The sequence below is a fragment of the Rattus norvegicus genome, chromosome 3 (assembly GCF_021556685.1).
Source record: "Rattus norvegicus strain SHRSP/BbbUtx chromosome 3, alternate assembly SHRSP_T2T, whole genome shotgun sequence".
NCBI lineage: Eukaryota > Metazoa > Chordata > Mammalia > Rodentia > Muridae > Rattus > Rattus norvegicus.
Window position 1 is genome coordinate 108,337,528 of NC_141536.1, and position 12,686 is coordinate 108,350,213.

Consider the following 12,686-nt stretch of genomic DNA (forward strand, 5'->3'; position numbering starts at 1 on the left):
TGGGATAGGAGGGATGTAAAACTAGGCGTGCAGAAACAACTTGTAAGGGCTGCTATTGCTAATTCGGAATGTGTCAGCCGTCAGTAACGGCGCATTAGCTGCCATTCACTGAGGGCAGCTTCTGGGCTTTCTCTTCAGCTAAGTCGAGGAAAAAGCAGCAGAGCGTTTTAAAATCAGAGCACCGCATTCTGGAATTCTTCCTGTCCGTGACAGCAGTAACCTTGGAAACCAGGCTGCTAACACATCTCAATCCCAGAGTTTCCTAAAGCTTAGGTTCTCTCGCTGCATTGTCTGGGCACCGCTGTTTTGTGGGCTAATGTCAACTGTTCTGTTTTTCCCACCTCGTTGGCACAAACAAGAACAAGCAGAAAACCTTTCTAGACATCCCTCTCAGGTTCCATCTCACCTAGAACCTTCCTTACTTGTTAACGGTCTCAGAATTCGTCCTGACAGAAGAAACTCGCCAAGGGGCCAGCTTAAAGCAGGACCTCCCTAAACCTGGCCTCAGGGGTCACACCCAGGTGACCGCAGCAGGCACACCCAACCCAGGTACGCAGCGCGACCCCGACCCCGCGACCCAGCCTCCAGAGAACCCTCGCGAGACAGCACCGCAAGGGGACGAGAAGAAGCCCACTATCTCGCGAGAAGAGGGGGCGTCGGCGGAAACGAGCAAATGCCCCCCTGGGCGCCCCGGCCCCAGCCGGTGGGCGTGGACCGAGGAAACCCGCCCCCTTCCGGCTCGCGTCCCCGCCCCCAGCCTTGAGGCATCGGTCGCTGGGTACCAGCGCCGGCTTCTCCCGCTTCCCTGCGGCGAGCGCCGGCTGGCCTTCGATTCTTGGAGGGGGCGCGGCGGGGGCGCAGAGGGGGCGGGGAAGACCCGCGACGCCCCGCCCCCATCCGCGCTCCGGCGGCTCGGCCCGTCCCTTGGGGACCGGGTCCCGAGGCCGCTCGGAGAGCAATCCGGCGCTGCCCGCAGGTGTCGGCGGCGGCTGAGCCACCGGCCTCATGGTGGGTTTCGGGGCCAACCGGCGGGCGGGCCGCCTGCCGTCCTTCGTGCTGGTGGTGCTGCTGGTAGTCATCGTTGTCCTTGCCTTCAACTACTGGAGCATCTCCTCCCGCCACGTTCTGCTTCAAGAGGAGGTGGCCGAGCTGCAGGGCCAGGTCCAGCGCACCGAGGTGGCCCGTGGGCGCCTGGAGAAGCGCAATTCGGACCTTTTACTCTTGGTGGACACGCATAAGAAACAGATCGACCAGAAGGAGGCCGACTACGGCCGCCTCAGCAGCCGGCTGCAGGCTAGGGAAGGCCTGGGGAAGAGATGCGAGGATGACAAGGTAAGGTCGAGCCCTTTCCTCGGCCCTCCTAGAGTTTTTCTTTTCACCCCTGGCGTAAGGTATTAGTATTAGCCCGCCGGGGGTTGCTTTATGCCTTCTGCATGGTAGCCCTGGAAGCTCCCCAGTTCCGCAGCCCCCTAGCAATCCTGTTTGTTGTCAGACTTTCCCGGTATCAGCGCCACATTGCTCCATTCGCTGACTGTAAGTTCTGGTTCTCTAGAGTGGCCTATGTGTAGATACCACCTTTCCCCCAAGCTCAGCTGCTGAGCTGGCAGTGGTAATCATCTGGCCTATGTGGCCGCCTTCCGTTCCCAGGCGCACAGGCAGCCAGGTGTATGGTATGGGCATTGTCTCATCCTCATTCTGTGCAGACTGATCAATATTAATTTCTTTATTTCAGAACGGGGCCTTCTTCCCTTTTGGTGCTCAACATATATTTGTCAACAATATGGCTTTTTAAGAAATCTCCATACATTGATGTGTTTTGCTAAGTAGATTTTTAAAAAAACAAGTGATTTTTGTGTTGAAGTGTGATAGATGAGTCTGGAACCGTATATGAGCCACACTTGTGACTTGGGCACTGTTAATCCATTATCTTCTCAATTTGAATTGTTAATGAAATTAGCTGAAATGGTTGAATCTAAAAATAAGTTCTTAGGAACAGAATCTTAGGTCTGTCATTATAATTCTTGAAAGAAAATAAAATTGTGTATATGCTTAAGTAGCTCTTAGGGCTACTGCTTAATGCAGATAGAAAATACAAATTTTTAAATTTAAAAATCTTAAGACTGGACTTTTATCATGCCCTACTTAATAGGATCTGTTTTCACCATTTTATTGACAGTTTATAACTTAGGCAACTTCAGTTGGCATATCAGAATTCCAAAGACTAATAAATAGGCACGATAGTAGATGACTTCTACACTCTTTCTTTTTTTCTTTTTTTTTCAGAGCTGGGGACCGAACTCAGGGCCTTGTGCTTGCTAGGCAAGCTATATACCACTGAGCTAAATCCCCAACCCCGACTTCTACACTCTTAAATCTTTTAAGGTTCAATGTCTTCTTTATCATGCGTGTGTGTGTGTGTGTGTGTGTGTGTGTGTGTGTGTTTATGTTTATGTGTGTGTGTGTTTATGTGTGTGTGTTTATGTGTGTGTGTTTATGTGTGTGTGTGCATGTGTGTGTGTGTGCATGTGTGTGTGTGTGCATGTGTGTGTGTGTGTGCATGCACACGCATTTGTGGAGAGCAGAGGACAGCTTTCTGGAGTCAGTTCTCTCTTTCCATCCTGTGGAACTGACTTCAGGTGATCATCTCGGCAGCAGGTGCTTTTAGCTGCTGAGCCGTGTTGCTGGCCCTTAAGTGAAATGTTGTTTGTGTGTGTGCTCACTCTAGTGCACGTGTGGATATCAGAGGACAACTTGTAGCAGTTGGTTTTCTTCTCCTACCACGTTGGTCCTGGGGATGGAACTCAAGTTCTATGAGATTTTAATGAGCTTCCAACCTTCCTACTCTCATTGGCTTCTACCTTCATACTTTGTGAAAACTGAGTCTCTCACTTGTTTCTTGTACCCTTTTCTTTTTTTTTTTTTTTAAATTATTTATTATGTATACATCATACAGCTTTCTGCCTGCATGTATGTCTTTGCAGGCCAGAAGAGGTCATTGGATCCCATTACAGATGGTTGTGAGCCACCATGTGGTTGCTGGGAATTGAACTCAGGACCTCTGGAAGAGCAGACAGTGCTCTTAACCCCTGAGCCATCTCTCCAGCCCTTGTACCCTTTTCTTTATACAGTATGCACATTCTCTTGAGAGGGCTAGAGGTCAGCAGACTTATGCACCTTCTATACACTGAACTGTATAACGTGGAAAACACTTGGATACAGTAGGTAGAAACCCATGAGAGTTTGGAGCATTAAAAGGTCTTCAAGATGGACTCTTTTGAGCTACCACTCTCCACCTTCTGGTTGTGGCTCAAAAAGTGAGCTCTCAGATGTTTCTTTGCTCTGTCATTTGATGGACTTTGACCCTGTAAAACTATGAAGTATTTTAGTTTTCTCTTGCCCTGTCAGAACACCCTGACCAAGGCAAGTTACAGAAGAAAGCATTTTATTTGTGGCTTAAATTTTTATTATTTTATGTGTATGGGTTGTTTGTCTGAGTGTTTTTATTTGTGCAGTAGATAAGTATCTGGTTCCTGAGGAGGCCAGAGGCTTTGGATTGCCCTGGAACTTGAGTTACAGGTGGTTTTGAGCCACCATGTGGGTGCTGGGAATTGAAGCCAAGTCTTCCTCACAGAGGAACACTGGGGATGACATAACTCCTTTGAAACCTCAAAGCTCTCTCCCAGTGACACACCTCCTTCTACAAGGCCACACCTCCTACTCCTTCCTAAACATTTGCACCAACTGGAGCCTATCAGGGCCATTCTTATTCAAGCCACCTCATAGATATAAGAATCTCAGCTATGGAACAAGGAAGGTGATAATTTCCTTCTTCCAGTTCATTGTGCCATTTATGTCATTTCCAGGATATGAGTAAGAAACAGTGTTCTCATCACTGTCCATGAAAGTGAGAAATCAGACCCATTTCTCTAGATTCTCTCAAACTTATTATATTTTATTCTGTCTGTAAAGGATTTTTTGGAGATGTATATTAGTTTGCCAGGGCAGGCATAACAGCACCACAAAACTAGATATAGAACTTTATTTCTTCACAGCCCTGGAGGCTTGGAGTTCCAGATCAAGGTACAGGAAAGGTTTGGGTTTCTCTGACTGCTCATCTTGGCTGCAGATGGCTGCCTTCTTGCTGCTCTGTCCTGCCATTGTATTGGCTGATGTATGCATCCCCAGTGCCTTATCTTTTTAGATTCTGGGCACTTTGGATTGTGGCCCCTCTTGTATATGACTGTTCAAGTGAAACAAGTATCTTTAGAAGCTTACCTGTGCCTGCTTGGAAAAGATCCTCCTGCTGGGCTTGCCACACTGTTTCCTTCCCCTACTTTTGTGATGAGCAGGATCACAAAATCTACACCCGAGTGGTCAGCCACTGCATACCAGCGATCCTAAGCAAGTCTGCTCTAATTGCTCAAGGTTGCAGGGAGGATCTAGAGTGTAGAGGCTGGTGAAGTCTAAGGGCGGAGAGCTTCATCTGTGTGGCTGTGGGAAAGCTTCATTCCTTCTGGGTAAAGGCCTTCTGGTAGGTGCTTTGGTCAGAGAAGGAGAGCACTCACACTCCTGTAAGTAACCCTTTACCCCTGTGCTATAAGGAAATCCAATAAGCTTGTTGGTTTCCCGGGGGTAGATGTTTCTTGGGATTTTCCCCCAGGGATGTATTTTAGCACAAGCCCTACACTAATAGCTTTATTTAATCACTGCTTTAAACTCCAAATATGGCTATATTTTGAGATCCCAGAGGTTGAAGCCTCAACATGTGAGTTTGAGTAGTACAGTTCACCCTGTATCTTGGAGGAATCAATCATATACACAATGTAGTCTTCTTTTTTCCTTCTTTCTACCAAAAAACCTGTTTGTTACATACACTGTACTTTTCTTTTTCTTTCTGTAGTAGACAAGAGTCTCACTGTGTCCCAAGACTGGTTCCAAGTGCTGGTATTCATGTGTGTGCCCTCACTCTGTTACTGTGTCCCATGCACTGCAGCAAATGGTCCAGCTCAAGCCCTTGATTAGGGGAAGGAGCTGTTTGAGTGTAGACAATATGTTCCTCAAAGCTATTCTTCTGTATAAATACACAGATGCAAAGGTCCATCTTTTGAAGCTAGGTGTTGTGGCATAGGCTTGTACTCACAGCATGGGGAGATGGAGGCCAGAGTGTCATGAGTTCAAGGTCAACCTGGGTTACATAATGGAACCCTATCTTGAAAAAAGAAAAAACATTCAATTTTGATGTTTGAAGCTGAGCAATAAATGACTTTTCTCTTAACTGCCTTAATCCTGACTGAGAATATATTAAAAAGAATATATAAAGTATGTAAAAAAATTATAAATAAATAGCCATTGTGTGATATACATATATATATACACACATACACATATATCTATATCTATCTATCTATCTATCTATCTATCTATCTATCTATCTATCTATCTATCTATCTATCTATCTATCTATCTTCACATTCTTTCCTTTTAACCAGGGCTCTTTCCTCCTGTCTCACTAAATTCCCATTGCTGGCTGTGGTCACACTCTGCTGTACCTGTCTCTGGAACTCAGTTGAGTTGCTGGTGAAGAAAAACATCACACAATCTTAGTTTAGAATCAACAGGTAACACAATCACTGCTCACAGAACCTAACATCCTAATTTTGTAAACTAATCCATGCTATAAATCCTCAAGTGGTGGATCGCCACTTAAATCAACAGCCTCTGTTTCCTACATTCTGGCTACCCTCCTTGCTCCCACCATCCAAAAAGAAGTCTCCTTCTCCTGCCTTCCCTCTTCCTCTCTCTGACCCAGAAGTCCTGTGTACTCAGCCAGTGATTGGTCTCTTGTAATGTTTGTTTGTTAGGGGAAGATCCTACTACATATCACCCTTTCTGTTCAATAACAACAAACCCCTTTTCTTTCAAATATAAACTGAGTATAGCTATTACCATTTTGTAATTTACCAAGTATAAGATACACCTAACATCCAGTCTATCGTTTTTGTCAATTAAATACAATTTTCTGTTATCTATCCTAACTTTTAAAAGGCTTATAATTCCATATCTGTTACAGTCTGGTTTAGCTTGTACACTATCTGAAAACCATCCTCTCAAATCTATACCGTCTTTCTAAACAGCCTAGGTTGGCTATGAGACCATAACTAGTTTCAGTCCCGTCAGAAACCCGAGAATGACTAATATTATCTGAGGATATAGGAAGCCTAACACAGCTTCCAGAACTGAGACAAACTGTAGCGACAGCTGCCTACCTATACAGCCCCAGTATGTCAGGAAGTTGGAGCATCAGTCTTCAACCTTCTGGCCCAGGATCATCTGACAAACCTTTGAAACAGGAAAATTAAGGACTAGCATATTCTGTGTCTGTAGAACCAAGCTGTCCTATCCTGTCACTAGTGTCCTCTCATGAGCAGTACAGGTCTGTAGATGAGCTGAGGCAGTTCTTGCATAGCAGCTATATTGCCACAACTGGAGCAGCACCATCACTGCTCAATGTCTTCTTTGAATCCAAGAAAGGGGAGCTGCTGGGAGCAGATATGTCTCAACCACAAATGAACAGATAACACTAAATGTCATATTCTGTGGATTTCTGACGTTTCTGAAAACTGTAAAGTGTGGATGCTTTTATTATATCTTTCGCACAACAAATAGCTTTATTTGAATAAAGAAAGGAGAATGGGAAATATATTTTTCCTTCAGAAGTTATCTTCACTATGTGTACACCACAGCATATAGGTATTTCACACACACACACACACACACACACACACACACACACACTCTTTGTGTGTGTGAATAAAAGCCTTGGAACACAACAGCTCCTCACTTAGGTCTGGGCAGTCGGGTGCCCTTTGCCACACCACGTTGCACCTTTGCTATGCTACTTGGCGTCAGTATAAATCAGACAAATTACTTCTCTGTGCTTCAGTTGTCCTCATCTGTAAAAGGAGGATGATAATCTTTCTTACTCTCTGGAAGTTTAAATGAACAAATTCATTAAAATTCTTAAAACAGAGCTAGAGAGATGGTTCGTTGATTAAAAGCACTGGCTGCTTTTCTAGAGGACATGAGTTTGATTCCCAGAACCCATGTGGTGCCCACAGCGATCTGTAACTCCTGTTCCACAGGATCTAAAGCCTGGCTTCCACAGGCATGAGACACATACATGGCACACAGGCATATATGCAGACAAAACTTTTTATATATAAAATAAATGAATCTTAAAAAGAAAATCTTAAATAGCATTGTAGCTATTATTCCTTTTCTGCTCCTTGTGACTGACTGCCTTCTCTCCAGGATGGAGCTCTATTTGTATTCCTGCCCAAGATCCGGTTCGAGCTCCAGCCTACTGTTTGACTTTTTCTTTCCTTCCCCATTTCCTGGTCCATTTTCAATTAACTTTAGTTGGTTCCTCCATAATTGTCTTCCCTGACTCTCTGGAGCCTGGCGGTTTTTCAGTACTTTAAGACCCAGCCTTCCATCATTCTAAATGCTTCTATTACTTGTGCTTTTCCTCTGACTCACCTGCCAAAATCTGGCTACTTTATAACTGTGATTTAATTGCTACTTCATGTAACTCAAAATCATGAAAAATTGGTACCTTCACTCTGAGCTTCCTATCCTACTTATTAGTCCTGTACATGGCATGTAACCATTAATAAAAACAGGTTAGGAGTTTGGGCTTTACCTTTAAGCCGTTCTCCCTTATAAACAAGCTTGAGCATCCTTCAACCTTGCCTTCAGAGTGGCTCTATCAATCACTTCATGAAGTCAGAATGGTGTTTAATCCTTTAAACTTCTGTGTTGTATCCCCAACCACCTGTGTCTTCCATTAGCTCCTGATCTAGAGTGTTCCAGACTGGTGGTTCTGCTGAGTTCTGTCTCCATTTACCTTTCTATGTTATATAATTGATTGTGTGTCTTTCTTCTTCCTTGACTCATCCTCTTGCTTTTTTGTCTTCCCCTCTTTAATCCACCTTCTGATCCATCTGTATTCACTCTGTAGTTCCTAGGACTTCTTATCTAGATTATGCTTTTCCTTTTGTAGGTGTAATTTTCCTTATTACTTGAGCTACACTAGCTTATTTGTTTAGGTAATAGCTTCCAATGTGTTAACCTCTTCTCAACATTGGAAGTTCCCTGTGGACAGGCTGCTTTAAATTTCTGGTGGTGTTTCTGATGGTGCTTGCTGTTGATTATATGTTAAGAGTTCATTTGTGGGGCTGGAGAGATGGCTCAGTAGTTAAGATTACTAACTGCTCTTCCGGAGGTCCTGAGTTCAATTCCCAGCAACCACCTGGCAGCTCACAACCATCTGCAATGGGATGTGATGCCCTCTTCTGGTGTGTTGGAAGGCAATGACAGTGAACTCATATTTTTTTTTAAAGTTCATTTGTGTATCTCTCATATACCTCTTTTACAAATTCTATTAAAGATTTAATCCCTATTATTACGAATGTCACTTTTGGAAATGGGTGTAGGTTTTGACATTTCTAGGAGCCACAGTCTCACAGCAAACTCTTGTTCCTCTAGCTCTTAAAATCTTTTTGGTCTCTCTTCTGCAATGGTGTCTTAGCCTTAGGTGGAGGAATCATGTTAGATGTGTCCCTTGGGACTGAGCTCCACAGCACCACATTTTGATTGGCTGTGCAGTTTCTTTTTTTTTCTTTGTATGGTCCTTAGGAAGGATGAATACTCCCCTTAATCTGTGGTTATAAGGACAAATACTTAGAGTATAGTTAGGGATTATGATGGTTTAGTAAAGTAGTGATTTTAAGTTCTCCTTCAAGGTCTACAACTTCACTAGTCTTGGGTAGTTGACTAGATTTCCATTACCAGACACGATTTCCCTCTCATTGAATAGGTCATTAGTCCAATTAGCGAATTCTTGGTTACTGGCAAGGTATGTGTACCACTACTGTGAACTTCATAGGGTTCTGGTGGTTGATGTGGTTCATGGGATTGTTGGTTTCTTCCCTCCTTTGGAAGCTTAACATCGTGCCTTCTTGGTGCCGTGAAAGCTAGTACTCAGGAAGGAATTTTCAGGTCCATTCTAGCTCAGGAGCCTCTGGGCCCTGTGCCTGGAGCAATAGGGACTTACCTTCCACCTCTTGGGGTGTAGCCATGGGCAATAACAAGAGCCTAGAACCTTTTGGAGTCTCTTGGACAACCTTGGTCAACAACTTGAGACAGTGCTTCTTGTACCTGGATTTGGAGTTTTTGTTAAATGGTCTTTGGCTCTTGGATGGAACATTGTAAAAACAGATAGGACAATTTCATTAAACTATATGTATATTTATACACCTACTTATGTGTGCCAGAGTATTTTTAGGTAGACAGTTAATAAATGATTTCTTATGACTTTTTCAGATATCCTTTCTGTCCTTATCTCTCCCCCCCTAATTAGAGCCCTCCTCCTTCAGATCATTTATACTCTGCTATACTTCCTCTCTTGAGCTCCCTCCAACACCCCCCACATTGGTTCCCTTTTTACTTTTTTGGTTTCTTTAGCTACTCCAAGATATGTACTCATGTCTCAATATTTGGAGCTAGGAGCCTCAGATGAGAGAGAACTTGGAACTGTTGTATTTCTGGGTCTGGGTTACTTAACTCAATATGATGTTTTTCTGTTTCCGTTTACCTGGCTAGATCTCTTTTTGATGTGTCCCCCCTCCCCCACTTTAGCTTGAAAAGAAACTTTTAAAAAGTTTTAGTATTTATTTTTTAATTTGTTGTTCTTTTCATTTATATGTTTGAGTGTTTTGCTGCACACATGTCTGCATATCACATATGTCTGCTATCCAATGGGCCCGGAAGGCAGTGTTGCATCTCCTGGGTCTGGAGTTCCAGATGGTTGCGAGCTGCCATTTGGGTGCTAGGGATCAAACCTGGTTCCTCTGGAAGAACAGTCAGTGCTCTTAAAAATACTTTGTTGAGCGTTTTTGCATTTATGTTCATCAGAGAGATTAATCTATAATTTTCTTTTTCTGTTGGATCTTTGTGGTTATCAAAGTAATGCTGACTTTATTAAAATAATTTAACAATATTACTTTCTTTTCTTCTTTAAGGAATAATTTGAGGAATGTAGCTGTTCTTTGGAGGTCTAGTAGAAGTCTCTGTTGTCTTCATCTGGTTCTGTTACATTGCAGATGTGCACTATTCCTGGTTTGGACTACATTTTTCTTTTTTCCCAAATATATACTCTTGAGTTTGCATGGGGAGGATGTCTAGCAGAATGTTTGTGTAGTGTGTGTGTGTGTGTGTGTGTGTGTGTGTGCGCGCGTGCGCGTGCGCGTGCGTGCGTTTCAGTTGAAGTTGTAAGGGGTCCAACCCAGGTCCTTGCACATGTAGGCAAGCATGCTACTACTGAGCCGTATCCCCAGCAGAAGCCCTGAGTTTGGTCCTTAGCACTGCAAAAAACAAAACCAATGCCAATCTGGTAGGGAGAAGGCAACTGGGAGAGGTTGAGCAACAGGTGCCATGTTAGATAACAGGATGAAAAAATTCTAATGTTCTCTTGCACTGTTGACTGACTGCAGGTAATAGTAATGCATTGTATGCTCTAAGATAATGGTAAAGATTTTAAGTGTTTTTCCAGCAAGAAATGAAAAGCACTTGAGGTGATACATTAATTACTCTGCTTTGACCAATGTACACTGTATATGTGTATCAAAACATCACATTGTGCCCTGTAAGTTTGTATGAGTGGTATATCAAAATAAAATAGAAAACTAAAAACCTGACTGTTGTAAACACAAATTTGGCACTATAAATTATGTGTGGACTCAGTAAATATTTGGTGACTGATTATAGTTTGCTCTGGTTCTAGAATGAAAGCATGTGTAAATATGTGCTGGGCCACCCAACACAGATTACCCACTTATCTGAATACAATCTCTGGAAGATATGATCAGAATATTGTTTTGTTTCCTTCATGTTTTTCTCCTACACACTCTCCTGTATTAGTTAATTTTGAGATGGAGTCTTGCTATGATGCCCAGGCCTGTTTTAAAATCTTGTTCAAGCAGTCCGTCTGTCTTAGCCTCCCATGTAGCTGGGACCTTAGGTAAGTGTTCCCATGGCTGGTTTTTATTTTAAAACCCCAAGTTTATCTTTGTTTCAATTTAATATTTAATGAAGAGAAGAAAGGGATTAACTTCATGGAGTATAATGAAAACATTTTTGGTCATTTTATATATTGCTGTCAGAAATAGTTTTAACTACTTTTTCTTTTAGATTTATTTTTATGTGCATGAATATTTTGCCTGCATATATATATATATATATATATATATATATATATATATATATATATATATATGCGCGCTGTGCTTGTGCCTGGTGCCTGCAGAGGTAAAAAGAGAGTGTTGGATCCCCTGGAGTTGGAGTTACCAATGGTTGTGAGCTACCATGTTGGGTGCTGGGAACCAAACTCGGGTCCTCTACAAGAATAAATAGTGCTCTTAACCACTGAGCTATTTCTATTGCCTCAAGGACTTGTTTTGTAAACTGATATGAAGAAATAAAGTCTTACATTGATTAAGATGCTTTATGATGTTTAAATGTGTCTCAGCACTCTAGAGGCAGAGGCAGGCAGATCTCTGAGACCAGGCTAGCCTGGTCTACAAAATGAGTTCCAGGGCATCCAGGGCTACTGTTATTGGGTCACCAGAGAATACTGCTCTGACACATTTAAGCCAATAGAAAGTCTTATTAGTGGGCCAGAGACTAAACTGGGTGGTTGGGATCCCAGTGTAGCCTGAGCCTATCTTAGAGTGGGCTTTTAAGTACAAAAGTCATGTCCTGGGTTGATATATGTCAGTTAACAAGAACAGTTAGCCAGAAGCAGAACTACAGAAACCCAAAAGAAAGGCTAGTATATTTAGAGACTTTTCCGTAACTAGGTCTTTGATGGATTAGGCCTGTGTTTAGGTGGTGCTGTGTATATGCTGAGCTTTATAACCTGAATGATACCTCCACCATGGAGTCAGTTGTGAAGGGTCTTAGGGTCTACTAAGATCTGAGGTCCTGTTACACTATACAGAGAAGCCCTCACTGGGAGGGGAAAAGTGTGTATTACTGTTTTGTTTTCTTGTATGTCTATGTACCACATATGTGCAAAGCCTTCAAAGATCAGAATAGGCTCGTAACGTCCCTTACAACTGGAGTTCCAGAAGGTTACAAGTCACCATGTAGGTGCTGATAATTGAATCCAGATCCTTTGGAAGAATAGCCAAAGCTCTTAACCACCTCTTCAGCCCCCTCCCACTTTGTTGCTGTCCTTGTTCTCCTTCTCCTTAAGTGAAGAGAGGCTTTACCTCAGCTCCTGGTTCCGGGGAGACTAGGGTATTGTGGTGGGCAAAGCACGGTGGCTAGAGAGGCTCCCTTTGTTCATTTTTATATTTGCCATTGTTGTTACTGAACTGTCATTCTTTATGTATTCTAGGTGTCAAGATCAATCAGAATTGTTCCTCTATTTTGTGGGTTATGTTTTCAGTCTGTCACTAGTGTTCTTTGAAGTTTTGAATGTTGATGAGGTTCAGTTTTATCTATTTGTTCTTTAGTTGTCTCTGCTTTTTTTTAATTACCAAAAGAAAATGGATATTATTAAAATAGGAATCTAGACTCACTAGCTCACAAAAAAATCATAATTTAAAATCTTATAGATTATG

The 12,686-nt window shown here is 42.8% G+C and overlaps 1 protein-coding gene across 4 annotated transcripts in view; it reads left to right on the forward strand.

The window, feature by feature from the left end:
• The first annotated feature begins 755 nt into the window (after nt 1–755).
• Nucleotides 756–12,686, forward strand: part of Golm2 (golgi membrane protein 2) — a 69,199-nt gene continuing 57,268 nt past the window's right edge. For 3 of the 4 annotated variants that reach the window (XR_015683193.1, XM_087653327.1, XM_087653328.1), the window contains exon 1: nt 756–1,332. Coding sequence is in view for 3 of the 4 variants with exons in the window: in XM_087653327.1 (XP_087509453.1) it covers nt 1,006–1,332 (327 nt within the window). In the remaining variant the exon portion in view is untranslated. 4 annotated transcript variants of the gene reach the window in all.